Source organism: Entelurus aequoreus, linkage group LG06 (assembly GCF_033978785.1).
Source record: "Entelurus aequoreus isolate RoL-2023_Sb linkage group LG06, RoL_Eaeq_v1.1, whole genome shotgun sequence".
Classification (NCBI taxonomy): domain Eukaryota; kingdom Metazoa; phylum Chordata; class Actinopteri; order Syngnathiformes; family Syngnathidae; genus Entelurus; species Entelurus aequoreus.
This window is the reverse complement of record NC_084736.1, coordinates 63,404,359-63,419,305: the sequence shown is the minus strand read 5'-3', so window position 1 is coordinate 63,419,305 and position 14,947 is coordinate 63,404,359. Positions and strand designations below refer to the sequence as shown.

General features: G+C 40.5%; 2 protein-coding genes across 4 annotated transcripts in view; both read left to right on the top strand.

Moving 5' to 3' along the window:
* The window catches only part of igsf9b (immunoglobulin superfamily, member 9b), a 61,746-nt gene extending 56,737 nt beyond the window's left edge, over positions 1-5,009 (top strand). Inside the window, exons 19-22 of one of the 2 annotated variants that reach the window (XM_062051196.1) lie at positions 34-3,297; positions 3,435-3,604; positions 3,739-3,923; positions 4,087-5,009. In XM_062051196.1, the coding sequence (XP_061907180.1) occupies positions 34-3,297; positions 3,435-3,604; positions 3,739-3,911 (3,607 nt within the window). In that variant the 3' untranslated portion in view covers positions 3,912-3,923; positions 4,087-5,009. The remainder of the gene's footprint in view (positions 1-33; positions 3,298-3,434; positions 3,605-3,738; positions 3,924-4,086) is intronic. The other variant, XM_062051197.1, reaches the window with a different exon arrangement.
* Positions 5,010-6,194: 1,185 nt separating this feature from the next.
* Positions 6,195-14,626, top strand: LOC133651627 (E3 SUMO-protein ligase ZBED1-like). Of its 2 annotated transcripts, XM_062049617.1 has the most exons (5): positions 6,195-6,312; positions 12,741-12,836; positions 12,919-13,058; positions 13,164-13,241; positions 14,293-14,626. In XM_062049617.1, exons 2-5 carry the CDS (start codon positions 12,773-12,775, stop codon positions 14,395-14,397), a joined length of 387 nt encoding a protein of 128 aa, XP_061905601.1. In that variant the 5' UTR covers positions 6,195-6,312; positions 12,741-12,772; the 3' UTR covers positions 14,398-14,626. The 2 variants fall into 2 exon arrangements, with proteins under 2 accessions (XP_061905601.1, XP_061905600.1); XM_062049616.1 differs by having other exon boundaries at positions 13,164-14,625.
* The last annotated feature ends 321 nt before the right edge of the window (positions 14,627-14,947 follow it).

Below are 14,947 nucleotides of genomic sequence, written 5' to 3'. Positions count from 1 at the left end.
ATTTTTATGGTCTCATCTTTTTTTTTTCCTTAGAGCCCGATCTCCTCCTCGCAGCCCCGACAGTGTCTTGAAGCTTAAGCTATGTCCACCGCTTCCTTTCTTCCCCACCTCCTCCTCCCAGTATGGCTCCTCCTTTGATAAAGGCAGCCGAGGAGAATACCAAGACCAGCGCAAACAACTCTTGGCTAACTCATCTCCACCACCACATTACGCTCTTTTTGAGAGCCACCTGGGGTCGCAGGCCCCCTCCCCAACAGCTTTGGAGTCAATTTCCAGAGGCCCAGATGGACGTTTCATAATCCAACCCCTAATAGAGGGTTCTAGTCCCTCTAATAAGAAAAATTTGAAAGACATCTTGCTCAGCAATGGTGGTGCAAGTAGCTCCGGAAGCAACCAGACCTCATTCAGGGGCTCCCCAAAATCGAGCATCTTGAGTTCTGACAAGAACGAGAGAAAAAAATCTCCACTTACTGTGGATGCACCTGAACTTAGCAGGCCTTCATCCTCCCCAGGAAGGGTTCTGGCTATTGCTCAAAACTTGTCCCGTCATGGCTGCTTTTACTCTGATGATGAACATGGCTCAGAGAACCTACTGGAAAGAGCAAGCTTCTATTCAGACAACAGTGAGAAAAAGCCCAGCGATCCCCTTAGAAGGCATCGCATGCCTGCCCGCATTGAGGACTTATTCCCTGTTTTGACCAGGAGAACTTATATTTTAGATAGAGAAGAAGACGGTGCACAGTCTTCAGGCTATCAACCAATGACCAGTCACTTGACGGACGATAGCACACAAGTCACCCAACTTGACAGTGAACTGGAAAACGATAGCATCCAAAAATGCATACAACTAGCCAAGGAGAGGGAGAAAATGGAGCGGGAACTACAACGCTATACAAATAGTCACAAAAACCAAGATCAAGGAAAAGATGTACAATTTACCAAGTCACAGAGCCCTCATTGTAGCATATCCCAGTCTGATGACGAACCTATATGGAAACCACAAGCTGTTACTCTCCGTCAAAAGCCCAGGCCCTCAGGCCACACAAGTCGCGTAGCAGACTACAGAAGAGCGTGCTACTTTGGGAGCACTAGTAGTCCCATGGACCGACTTCCTATGTCTCACATACCGTGGGACATTAGCCCTGTTACATCGGTCACAAACATGGTTCCAGTAAAGAGCAGCTGGGAGCCGGCCAAGATACAGCATTCTCGTACCTGTGAAAGAACTGCAGATGATTCACTGGCTGATTCTCGAGTCACTGAGAACACGTCCCTGCCTCTGCCTTCCACTGATGTGACCTTTGAAAAAACTCGCTGTCTAGAGACACCCCTCAGAGCCAGGTCATTGAGTCCTCAGAGAGATTCGGATATGTGTACAATGCCTATGGCCGAAAGCCTGAGGCAAAATATCAGTGACAGAGGTGCTCCTTCTCGGTCCAGAAGATCTTATGCTTATGGAACACAAAATTGGGATTCAGCTTCCAGAAGTCCTTTAGTTTGCAGTGAGAGGGCTGAAAGTCCAGCTCAACCTTCAACATCATACGCAACCACAAGGGGTCCCAGTCCCTTGGGTTTCCCTACATTACCCTACGAACATCACACAAAGTCAAAGGCCAAAGACAGGGAAGGCTGTGATGACCGCCAAAGTTTAGGTTTAGAAAGAGAAAATGTCAGAGCACGGTCCAGGAGGAGTGACAAATGTATTTTCTCTGATAGTCCCAGCCCTGTGTCGATGTTGACTCTGGTAGAAGAAGCTGAAAGGGACCAGTCCAAATGTTCTGTCCCGAGAATGTCAGGGTCTTTCAAGACCAAGCCTGTCGCATCACCTCAAATGTCATCACTTCAGACAAGTGCAATTCTGGAATATCTGAGCCTTCCGGGTTTTATTGAGATGAGCGTTGATGAGCCTCTCGAACCAGCGGAAGTGTCTGACACTGCCGTACAAAGTTTGGAACAAAAATCTGGAGAATCCAAGGTGACTAAGCCAGACGTAGTCCCTAAAAACTGGGAGGTTCATGTCCAAGAAAAAGGTGAATCAAATAAACGGAAGGCTTGTTTTGAACCTTCACTTTCTAGAGATAAACATGGCTCTAGGCATAACAACGAAAGTGAGTCTTTACTTTGTGTAAGGTTTACAGACAGCGTCAGATCACCATCGCCAGCTCCAGAAAAAACTAGCAAGCAGCTGTACAACGAGAAAACACAGATTAGAGCTGAGACTAAAGGCACTGATTCAAGACTAGGTTCTAGGCCAGCTCATACTTTGCTCAGTGCCGCTAAAGGTATGGTCGATATAGTGTCAAAACAGTCTCAGAGCTTTGGAGACAGTAGTGAATCTTTATCAGAGCAACCAAAAAGACAAGGTTCTCAAGGAAACAGGACCAATAACATTGCATCGCGAATAAATCAAGCCCCTGTACCGTTTCTTAAAAAATCCTTCAGCGTTGGCCCTTGTCGAACCCTCTCAGGTATGGGACCACCCAGACCTTTCCTTAAGAAATCTATCAGCTTCGGCTCCCAAAAATGGGAGCACTTTGAGAGCCCGAGAACATACATCTCTGAGAGATGTTACTGGGACGAGTTCCCAAATCCTGATGTCAGGGTGAAATCTTACAGTTTAGGTCATGCTCCTTCATCTTCTTTTCTCAGGCCAGGTCCTTCGTGGAGGGAGTATGTCCCTTTCAGACGTCCCAGCATGAGCAGCTTAGAGAGATCCCAATGTGGGCAAAGATCTAGTCCCTCCTACCTCACCCCTGCAATGTACCCACCCAGAGAGAGATCACTGTCCCCAATGTCGGAGCCCTGCAATCCACGAAGGCAGACTACCGTTTTCTCTGATTCCTCACGGTGGTCCCCCTCATACCCGGACACACTAAGGTCTGCTCAGTACAGATATGTCCCCATGCCCGCATCCATTCCCCCCCATCACCAAATGTGGCCAGGACACAGACCCACAGAAGACATGAGGCAGATGGATCCCAGGAGAGGCCCCCCGAGGTCCTACCTGCCCAGAGGCATCAGCTGGCCCTCACCCTACTGCATGCCTTTTCCTCAGAGGGGAGGGGACAACTACCGACCGGTAGACAGACCCATGGGGAGGGGGGGTGAGACAGACCCTCGGGAGGTCAGAGAGGGCGGGAGGGCCAGCTACGCCAGTCAGAGCAGTGGGAGGGGTAGTGCTGGTCTCTTCCGCCAGTCGCTGTCCATCACTCCCACGCTGCTCAGCTCCCCTGAAACCACGGAGGAGAGCGAGCGGCACAGAGCTGAGCTGGATCTACCTGGGAGGAGATCGAAAAGGTGAAGTATTGCCTCACCAGGAAATAGACGACAAACAGGACTGTACTCTCGGTGGAGGGATTTATTCATCTTGCCAAAGTAACACTGTGGTTTTTGTCTTTCGTATTGTTCCTGACCATTTTGTTCTATCCCACTAGAAGGAACACGTCAGTAGATGAGAGTTATGAGTGGGACTCTGGAGAAGCGTGTGTGGACATGGAAGTCCTGGAGGCCTTGAGGTTGGATCGCTCTAAAGCAGATTTTTGGATAGCCGGAGAGGGGCTTGTGCGCGATCAACCCGCTGGCCTCCAGGACCAAACCCACAAAGGTTGGTATTGTGTCTGCAGCCATCTTGATGTTGCATGTGTCATTGTGCCATTGGACGTGACGGTGCTGCATGTGCTCGCCCCGATTATTGTGAGCTTGTCCCATGCATTTCCTCTCCGCCATGCCCTCCCCCAGGCCCGTCTCCCTCCGCCCGCCCACCGGTCTCCAACCCAACTCGCAGCCACTCCCTTAGCGAGGCGCGCTTCCACGCTCTCCGGCAGGAGTACCAACAGTACAGACAGGCTCAGGAGTCCATGTGTTCCCGTGACAACGATTCGGACTCCGACGGCAACTCGGCTCTGCTGTAGAAGCTAAACTCGGTCCGTCACTCTCCTGCCCGCCTCCCGTCTTTGCTCACCCACTTTCCTCTTGTCACTGTTTCCTTCTACATGTTGTGAATTTGTGCTTGCAGGCCAACGTTTTGACAAAGCTGCTGCTCTTTCCATGTATTCTTTAATGCTGCAATACTCTTTCTTTCCACAGGTGTGCACCCGGCAGACTACTGTGACCTTTGACATTGTGGAAGTAGCATCCATCATCTGTTACATCTGATAATCCCAGCGGTTTGCTCACATTTGTCATCCGATGGCCATCTCTGTACTTTGGATTATGATGCTGAGAAGGGATTATTTATTTTTTTTGCATCTGTGTTGTTTTTTTGTTGACAATCTGACACAGGCACTCCTGGGAACAAACTACTTCAGCTAACAACAGAGTAAAGGTGTTCATTTTCATGGTAATAATTATTTTTACGACAAAAAAAAAGAATGCTTATGACAATTATTTTGTTCTGAAATTGAAATGTGGTACCATTATTTTTTTCCAAACATTTCCCTACTTGCATTCTCTTATAAATATTGTTCTTATCCCTTTAGGGCCACAACCTCAGGGCAGTTGATTAGTTTTCTAACTAGAACAATGTTTTATTTGCCATATTCCCCTCCTGTTTGCCTAAAGAAATGTGTTTAAATTACTGTCTAAATGGTCAGCTATGATAGTTCAAAGAAAACACATGCCTTATTTTTATCCTTTGTATTTTCAAAATTCTACTTGATTGACCAGCAGGATTTCATAAACAAGCTAAAAGTATGTACTTTTTTATTTTTTAACCTATCGTTTGCTCACATACGTTTTGTGAGGTCTAATATGCAATATGTTTACAATTCACTGATGTGAAGACAACACTGTGAGTGGTTCAGTCTTTTATGAATTCTGTTGTTATTTACTGATGATGGTATGTCACATGACCAGCTGTTGTACTTTGAGAAGTACAATTTTTACTCCCAGGCAGTTGTCACACGTGGTGGCAGTGTTCATTTCTGCTGAAAGATTTGGAAGTTTTGTACAAAAGCAAATGTTTTATATCTGGTGGTCTTGTACATTTGTAATGAATAAATTGTTTTATTCCAGAAAAATGCAGTTATTGTTTGTTTTTATTTAACGTAAGACGGGGGTGTCCAAACTTTTACTGAAAAGTCAAAGTATACGCAGGACATTTTTATACTGTTGTATTTTGTTTAAAAAAAAAAAAGATAAAGCAGACATGTTTTTAAAGACAATATTTGTTTTTGTTGTACAGTATGTGGCAAACATATTATTACTAGTTATTAGGATCAACATTTCAACTTCTTCACGCTACATTATGGGCCTGATCTGCTAAGATCTAAATACCACACGCTGAACAGCATGTGTAAACTATAAAATGATATGTACTGTTAGTGGGTAAGTTGCATGTCCACCACCCTATTTAAATGAGGTTTGTGCGTGTACTATGGAAATTTCACCATGGAAACACTCATTTACGGCACATTCGTATTGTCATGACCCTATATGTTGTGATTTTTCTGGGCATTATAGAAGCAGTCCTGCTGGGCGAAATTCGACAAAACCCACTTTTTTCAGTTATTTTTTTATACAGGAGATATATCATAATATTTCCTATATGAAAAAAATGTAATTGAAGAATATCAGCAGACACCACAACACATCAATTTGATTAGTTTTAATCAGCCCCTGAAGTCGTCTATCGAATATAGGAAAATAAAGCCAGTTTCTCAGGCTTCCTCTCCGGAATCGAATCCATCCATCCATCCATCCATTTCTACCGCTTGTCCCTTTTGGGGTCACGGGGGGTGCTGGAGCCTATCTCAGCTGCATTCGGGCGGAAGGCGGGGTACACCCTGGACAAGTCGCTAGCTCATTGCAGGAAAATAAAACAATTTACTTAAATAATGAATCAAATCTTTGGCGTACCACTAGATGGAGCCCCAGTATCACATAGTTTGAGAATCACTGCTTTAGTAGATCAGCCCTGAGTCTTTTTGCCCTTTTTTTAACTGTTGTTTTTTTGGACAATATGCTGTGTAGCTGCTGACAGATGCAACATGTATATTTGTTATATAATTTCATAGTTGGTGAGAATAAATAAATACAATGCATAAATATAAGTTCATATTGTACACATGATGTGATTAATAAGATATTTCCTTGGGTTAATTCATGCAAGTTTATGTTAACTTTGTTTTTATTACAAAACCCATGTAAATTGGAGGGGAATATATTTTTTGTTCCGATTTGGTCACTGTGTTGGGGGGACAATTAATATGTGACGGAATTAAGGAAGCAGCATGAGACAACACGTGTTTGATGTAGAAGACATTAATGGAGCCTCGGATTGAAAATAAACTTTATTCCCTTGGAGTTTATGAGGTAGGATTCTTTCTGATATGTATGTGAAATCAATGCTTCACAAACGGCTAACAAAGAGTTAGAAATTATTCATTGGTTGTTCATTGGTTCATTATTATTTCAGTCGGTTTATTTTCAATCTGTGTTCAGTACAACAACAAACATGGGTTTGCACAGTGGCATTTTGTTTACAGCATCAACAAGAAACAATTACTTGCATGATCCTTCAAGATACACTGAAACACAATGAAAGTCATGGCATTAGCCTCTTAATTCACAACATAGAGGCTAATGCCACGACTTTCGCTCACAATACAATAATTGTTTGTTCCCAAATATTTTGAGGTTACACAGATTACATTTTGGGCACATCTAAAATGGTTGTAAATTCAAGCCCTGGAAATATTACTTAATTACTTGATTTAAAAGCCTACTGAAACCCACTACTACCGACCACGCAGTCTGATAGTTTATATATCAATGATGAAATCTTAACATTGCAACACATGCCAATACGGCCGGGTTAACTTATAAAGTGCAATTTTAAATTTCCCGGGAAACTTCCGGCTGAAAACGTCTAGGTATGATGACGTTTGCGCGTGACGTCAAGGGTTGAAGCGGAAGTATTGGGACACTATTGTATCCCAATGCAAACAGCTCTGTTTTCATCGCAAAATTCCACAGTATTCTGGACATCTGTGTTGGTGAATCTTTTGCAATTTGTTCAATTAACAATGAAGACTGCAAAGAAGAAAGCTGTAGGTGGGATTGGTGTATTAGCGGCTGGCTACAGCAACACAACCAGGAGGACTTTGAGTTGGATAGCAGACATGCTACCGTGGCTTCCAAACATTTGATCGATTGCCCGTACGTGCGTGGCGCTATGTGCATGTCACGTACGTAACTTTGGGGAAATATATGTTTCTTGCCGACTCTGATGGCGGCCGGGTTGTCGTCGAAAGCTACAACGCCCGCCGCCGCGCCGCTGTCCTCACCTTGACTTCCTCCGTCTCCGGGCCGCCGACCGCACCGATCATCGTGGTGAAGTCCTTTGTCGCGCCGTCGATCGCTGGAACGCAGGTGAGCACGGGTCGTGATGAGCAGATGAGAGCTGGCGTAGGTGGAGAGCTAATGTTTTTAGCATAGCTCTGTCGAGGTCCCGTAGCTTCAATGGCGTCGTTAGCAACAGCATTGCTAGGCTTCGCCAGGCGGTACAGCATTAACCGTGTGGTTACAGGTCCATGGTTTAATAGTATTGTTGATCTTCTGTCTATCCTTCCAGTCAGGGGCTTATTTCGTCTGTTTCTATTTGCAGTTAAGCACAATGCTATCACGTCAAGCTCCGTAGCTAAAGTGCTTCGCCGATGTATTGTCGTGGAGATAAAAGTCACTGTGAATGTCCATTTCGCGTTCTCGACTCTCATTTTCAAGTTGATATAGTATCCGAGGTGGTTTAAAATACAAATCCGTGATCCACAATAGAAAAAGGAGAGAGTGTGGAATCCAATGAACCCTTGTACCTAAGTTACGGTCAGAGCGAAAAAAGATACGTCCTGCACTGCACTCTAATCCTTCACTCTCACGTACCTCATCCACGAATCTTCCATCCTGGCTCAAATTAATGGTGTAATCGTCGCTTTCTCGGTCCGAATCGTTCTCGCTGCTGGTGTAAACAATTTGCAAATGTGAGGAGACCTTCAACCTGTGACGTCACGCTACTTCCGGTACAGCCAAGGCTTTTTTATCAGCAACCAAAACTTTATCGTCGATGTTCTCTACTATATCCTTTCAGCAAAAATATGGCAATATCGCGAAATGATCAAGTATGACACATAGAATGGATCTGCTATCCCTGTTTAAATAAGAACATTTCATTTCAGTAGGCCTTTAAAGTAATATCTGGATCGGGATAATTTGGCTTATATATAATATATTTATATATATATATTATGGCAAGCCGTTAAGGAAATTAAATATATATGGAAGTCTGAATAGAAATGAGAAACGTTTATATATACTGTAAATAAGAAAGACAGTCTGCTGATCTGAAAAAGAGCCAAACCTGTCAAAGAGCTGAGGGACCATCTTCAAAGTACAATGCTGAAACAAATAATGCAAACAATAAAATGTAACTTCCAGGGCTTGAGAGTAATGTAGTCCCGTCGTCCCGGGGACGGTAAAAAAAATGCACGGGACGAAATGAAAAGCTCCCCGGGACGATGGCTTTTAACCATTTTTTTTCTTTTTCCTATTATGTATTTATTCATTTTACATTTTATATTAAATGTCTTGTTTTTTCCTCCCTCTGAAAATCCTATGACATGTTTAACAAGCCATCCTATAATAATACAACAGCTATTAATGCAACAATACAATAAAACAAATATATTTAATGACGTTTTTTTCATTATTTTAACAATAGGCTAATGTATATTACTTTATATAGATTCTACAAGAAACACAAAACTTAAAAACTAAATTATTTACAATTGCAGACACAAGGTTTCGTGCAGCTTCACTCATTGTAAAGGAAGACGGAAGTCCACGCAGGAGAAAAATGACTAAAAAGATGGTGTCTGAGTTTTTCTTATATACTGTATATATATATATATATATATATATATATATATATATATATATATATATATATATATATATATATATATATATATATATATATATATATATATATATATATATATATATATATATATATATATATTTATATACACACACACAGTTGTGCTCCTACGTTTGCATACCCTGGGAGAATTTATGATTCTTGGCCATTCTTCAGAGAATATGAATGATAACACAAAAACCTTTCTTCCACTCATGCTTAATGGTTGTGTGAAGCTATTTATTGGCAAACAACTGTGTTTACTCTTTTTAAATCAAAATGACAGAAGAAAGTACCCAAATGACCCTGATCAAAAGTTTACATACCCCAGTGACTTTGATCTGATAACATGCACAAAAGTTGACACAAACAGGTTTGAATGGCTAATCAAGGTTCCAATCCTCACCTGTGACCTGTTTGTTTGTAATTAATGTGTGTGTATAAAAGGTCAGTGAGTTTCTGGGCTTCTGACAGACCATTGCATCTTTCATCCAATGCTGCACAGATGTTTCTGGATTCTGAGTCATGGGGAAGGCAAAATAATTGTCAAAGGATCTGCATGAAAAGGTAATTGAACTGCATAAAACAGGAAAGGGGTATAAAAAGATATCCAAGGAATTGAGAATGCCAATCAGCAGTGTTCAAACGCTGATTAAGAAGTGGGAAATGAGGGATTCAGGTAGACCAGCAAAGATTTCAGCCACAACTGCCAGGAAAATTGTTTGAGATGCAAAGAAAAATCCACAAATAACTTCAACTGAAATACAGGACTCTCTGAAAAATTGTGGTGTGGCTGTTTCAAGATGCACAATAAGGAGGCACTTGAAGAAAAATGTGCTGCATGGTCGAGTCGCCAGAAGAAAGCCATTTCTGCGCAAATGTCACAAAGTATCCTGCTCACATTATGCCAAACAGCACAGAGACAAGCCTCAAAACATCTGGAACAAAGTAATTTGGAGTGATGAAACCAAAATTTTACTTTTTGGCCACTCGACCATGCAGCCCATTTTTCACACATTAATTACAAACAAACAGGTCACAGGTGAGGATTGGAACCTTGATTAGCCATTCAAACCTGTTTGTGTCAACTTTTGTGCATGTTATCAGATCAAAGTCACTGGGGTATGTAAACTTTTGATCATGGTCATATGGGTACTTTCTTTTGTCTTTTTGATTTAAAAAGAGTAAACAGTTGTTTGCCAATAAATAGCTTCTCACAACCATTAAGCATGAGTGGAAGAAAGGTTTTTGTGTTATCATTCATATTCTCTGAAGAATGGCCAATAAATCATAAATTCTCCCAGGGTATGTAAACTTATGAGCACATCTGTATATATATATATATATATATATATATATATATATATATATATATATATATATATATATATATATATATATGAAAGACTCAAAGGTATACTAGAGCAGGGGTCACCAACCTTTTTGAAACCAAGGGCTACTTCTTGGGTACTGATTAATGCGAAGGGCTACCAGTTAGATACACACTTAAATACATTGCCAGAAGTAGCCAATTTGCTCAATTTACCTTTAACTCTGTTATTATTAATAATGAATGATATTTATCTTTGTGGAAACACTGATCATCTTAATGATTTCTCACAATAAATATATATAGAAACAGATAAATATCAATATGCAACACTTTATTTTTATATTTTCTCTAAGTGCACATTTTTCAAATTGAACATTTTCAAATGATCACTTCTAAGACAGTCTTGTGAAATCACAATATCCCATTTTAACTAGCTAGCCACTAACATTTTTTAACAAATCATGAATTACTTTGCACCATGTTTGTACAAATAATAACTCATGTAAAATACAAAAGTAAACTCTCAAATTTTTAAATCATGTCACACTTTGAACTGGACACCAAATCTGTTATGTGTTTCTTTGTCAGTTAGTGGGAAGCCTGGCATTGCATGCTGTTAACTAGTGTGTTGTACTCTGGTGTGTAACTTGACACTGCAACTCTGAGTGAGTCTTGCAGATGTGCATCAGTGAGGCGTGTTCTGTGTTTGTTCTTGATGAAGTTCATGTCAGAAAAGGCTGATTCACAAAGATAAGATTTTTCCTCATTGTTTGCGGAACCTTCTTAATCTTATGGACATATTTTCACAGCAATCTGGCCTTAAGCTTAATTATGATAAATGTAAAATGTTAAGGATCGTAAATCTAAAGGGAACGTCCTTTCGAATGGAATGCAAAGTGCCTGTTTTGTGGACAGATGGACCAGTTAACATACTTGGTGTTGTTGTCCCAGAAAATCTGGAAGATCTAGGCTCAGTAAATTATGATAATCGACTAAGAAAGCTGGACAAAATTATGCAATTATGGAAAGGGAAATCCCTAACCTTGTATGGTAAAATGTCTATTGCCAACTCGTTAATTATTCCTCAATTTATTTATTTGTTTTTGTCATTACCAGCTCCATCACAAAACTTTTTTAAGATTTATGAGCGGAGGGTCTTCGATTTTGTCTGGAACGGCAAACCAGAAAAGATTAAAAGAAAGGTTTTGTACAAAGAGTATGAATATGGGGGCCTGAAACTTCTCAACCTTGAAGCTATGTGTCTGTCTTTAAAAGCATCAATTGTTCCAAAGATGTATTTAAACATTGAGTGGTACACAAATGTCCTGTTGGACAAAAAACATGTAAAGGAATCAAAAGAAATTGTATCCTTTTTTACAAGTGATCCCCTCCCAGAGAGTCTGCTGGGAAACATGGCAGGGTTCATAAAGGAAACAATCCACTCATAGTGGTGTTTTCAATTTTATGTGCCAGAAAAAAGAGACGATATTTTGCAGCAGTTAATATGGATGAACTCTAATATTGTAATAGATGGAAAGCCTTTCTTTTGGAAAAATATGTTTGAAAGAGGAATCATTTTTGTCAATGATATTATCAATGAGAATGGTAAAATTATGAAGTATGATGAATTTAGAGCTATGTATGGTGATGCTTGCTCAAGCTTTTCATTTTATCAACTAACTGGAGTAATTGGGAAAAGATGGAAACAAATAATTAATTATGGAACTACTAAATTATTAGTTTGTAAACCTCTAATAAGAAATTCTAGTTGGCAAAAAGGAACTAAAATAAATAGAAAAATATATAATTTTTATTTAATAAAGAAATCTTTGAAGGCTGCCTCATACAACACAAATGGAAAATGGGAGGACTTTTTTGACTGCCCGTTGCCATGGGATGCCATATTCAAACTAATCTATAAAACCACTATCGATGTGCAAAATCGTTATTTTCAAATTAAAATTATTTATAACTTCTTACCCACAGGGAAAATGTTAAAATTATGGAATATGACAGAGTCAGATGATTGCCGATTTTGTTGTCAGGAGCCTGAATCCACCCTGCATTTGTTTTGGTATTGTCATATTGTGTCTTTGTTTTGGGTGGAAGTTGAAAAAATGTGTTTAAGGATTGGTTTGTTTATGAAGCTTAATGTGGTTTCTGTTATTTTAGGAGAGTTCATTGACAATCATGATTTAGTCAATTTAATTATAGTACTCGGTAAAATGTTTATTTTTAAGGCCAAAAACAGATATTCACTTATTATTACTTTCTTTAAAACATTTATTCAGTATTTTCTAACTTTAGAAAGTTACGCCGTGTGGGACTATTTTGATCAAATACCGGATAATAAGGTATTGGTGTTCATTTCCTTCTCGTTTCATCCTCTTCTCTCAAAGTTTCCACTTGATCTATTAGAATTCAAAATCTCTTCAAAATGATTCTTAGTTTACTATTCATATTTTCTGCGGGTTAAATGTCGCATTTGTTCGACAGAATTGTCGTACATCAACAAATCCACCTCCTCAATGCTGAGGCATTATAGGGCCAGGCATGAAAATGAAGTTCCAGAGACACCCAGGATAAACTCAGGTATACAGCCATTCTACAACTTACTCAGTTAATTTTTTGAGAATTAATTCCCTTCTTCTTTATCTCATTTTTAACCATCAAGCTACCAGGAAGCAGATGCTGGATGAGGCTCTGCTGAACTTCATTGTGAAAGACTGCCAGCTCTTCAGCATTGTGGAGAGTGAAGGGTTCAGGGAACTGGTGCAGGTCCTTGAGCCATCATATGTTTTGCCTACCAGAAAGGTTTGTGTGGAAATTATCTAAAGTTGTAGTTGATACATCCAATTTATTTAATATTTAAATTGAATACGTTGAGTTGCTTTTGGTTTGACTTGGTGTTATTTTCAGACCATCAAAAAAATGCTGGTGACAAAATATGAGGAGGAACGGGAACGAGTGAAATTGGAAGTACAGCAAGCTGTGGCAGTGAGTATAACAGCTGACATGTGGACATCTGTAAACATGGAGGCTTACTTGGCTCTTACCTGTCACTACATCAATGATAATTTGCAGTTGTGTACATCTGTGTTGGGTGTGCAATACTTTCCACAAAGTCACACTGCTGACAATTTGGCCCAGGTCAAAAGGGACATGATGGCAGACTGGGCCATAACTAATAAAGTAAAGTGTTTTGTGACCGACGCAGCACCAAACATGATTGCATCCACTAGACAGCTCCAAATTCGACACTCAATTTGCATTGCACATAGTCTTAATTTATTAGTTAGAAAATCATGTGACCAGATCCCCACACTTGCATCCATCAGACACAAAGCTAGGCACATTGTCACATACTTCAGATCGAGCACTACAGCTAAGGAGAAGCTTGCTCAAGTGCAGCAACAGATGGGACGGCCAACCCTGAAACTCATCAATGAGGTGGCAACACGCTGGAACAGCACATATGAAATGCTGTCAAGGCTACATGATGAGAAGGAGTCAGTGTGGGTATCTCTGGCCTCTCTAAAAACAGATTTGACTCCACTTACAGCTGATGAGTTTAACATCGTAGGAGAAACACTTATTGTGCTTGCTCCTTTCCATCAAGCCACAGTGGAGTTGTCTGAGGAGAGGCGAGTGTCAGGGTCAAAGGTCATCCCGATGATGAAAATGCTCTACCTTGCACTAGAGCATAGTGCTTCAACCTTGCAAACACAGGCAGCCAAACACCTCCATGAAAATTGGAAGCGTCGAGTCACAGACACTACTTCCAATCTGGAGTCATTAAGTGTGTTGACCCTAGCAACACTTCTTGACCCCAGATATAAATCACTCGGGTTCCGCAGTTCTTTTAAATTAAATGACGCCATCATTCGCCTACGTTCCGAATGCGCGTCTGTCATCGGACACACAAATGAGCCCCTGCCAGGACCATCTGCAGAACAGCTGTCTGCACCCACTTCAGGCATTTATTCAGCATTATTTGTTTGTTGTTGTTTGAAATCATGTAATAAAATGCATATTTTTTGTTTTTAAGATAACCTTTGGAAACATCTGGATATGGAAGTGGGAAGGCAGACAAAAAACTCTACTGCAGATGCCATACAAGAGGTCCAACGGTACCTGGCAGAGGGAAATGTAGCTAGGTCCCAGGACCCATTAAAATACTGGGACCAACAGAAAACCACCTTCCCAAACCTCTTCCAGCTATCACTTCATTTCCTCTGCACTCCCGCCTCCTCTGTGCCCTGTGAGCGGGTATTTTCTACAGCCGGAGAAATAATAACCAAAAAGAGAAATCGTTTAAAATTTAATACTTTGGAAAAACTGTTTTTTTTTAATAAAAATATGTAAAAAAAAAAAAAATCCCAGTCCACAAGCATCATCATTCACAACACGTTCTCTTAGATTTCCATGTTCTGATACATGTTCACATTATTTATTGACTAACAGCATTCCATGATTAATATCAATAAATTAATATTAATAATAAATGACAGAAAAATAAGCACACGTATGACTGAGGAGTCATAGTGTAACTTTGTGTGGTGTTTGAGTTGTCCGACTTTTTGTGTGGCCTTAAACGCTTAGTGGTATGCGTGTTGTTGACGAACACCGTTAGGGCCGCTTGTTGTCACTGTCACTAAAGTTGCATTTAAAAATTACACAGAATAAATGTGTTTAATTTGTTT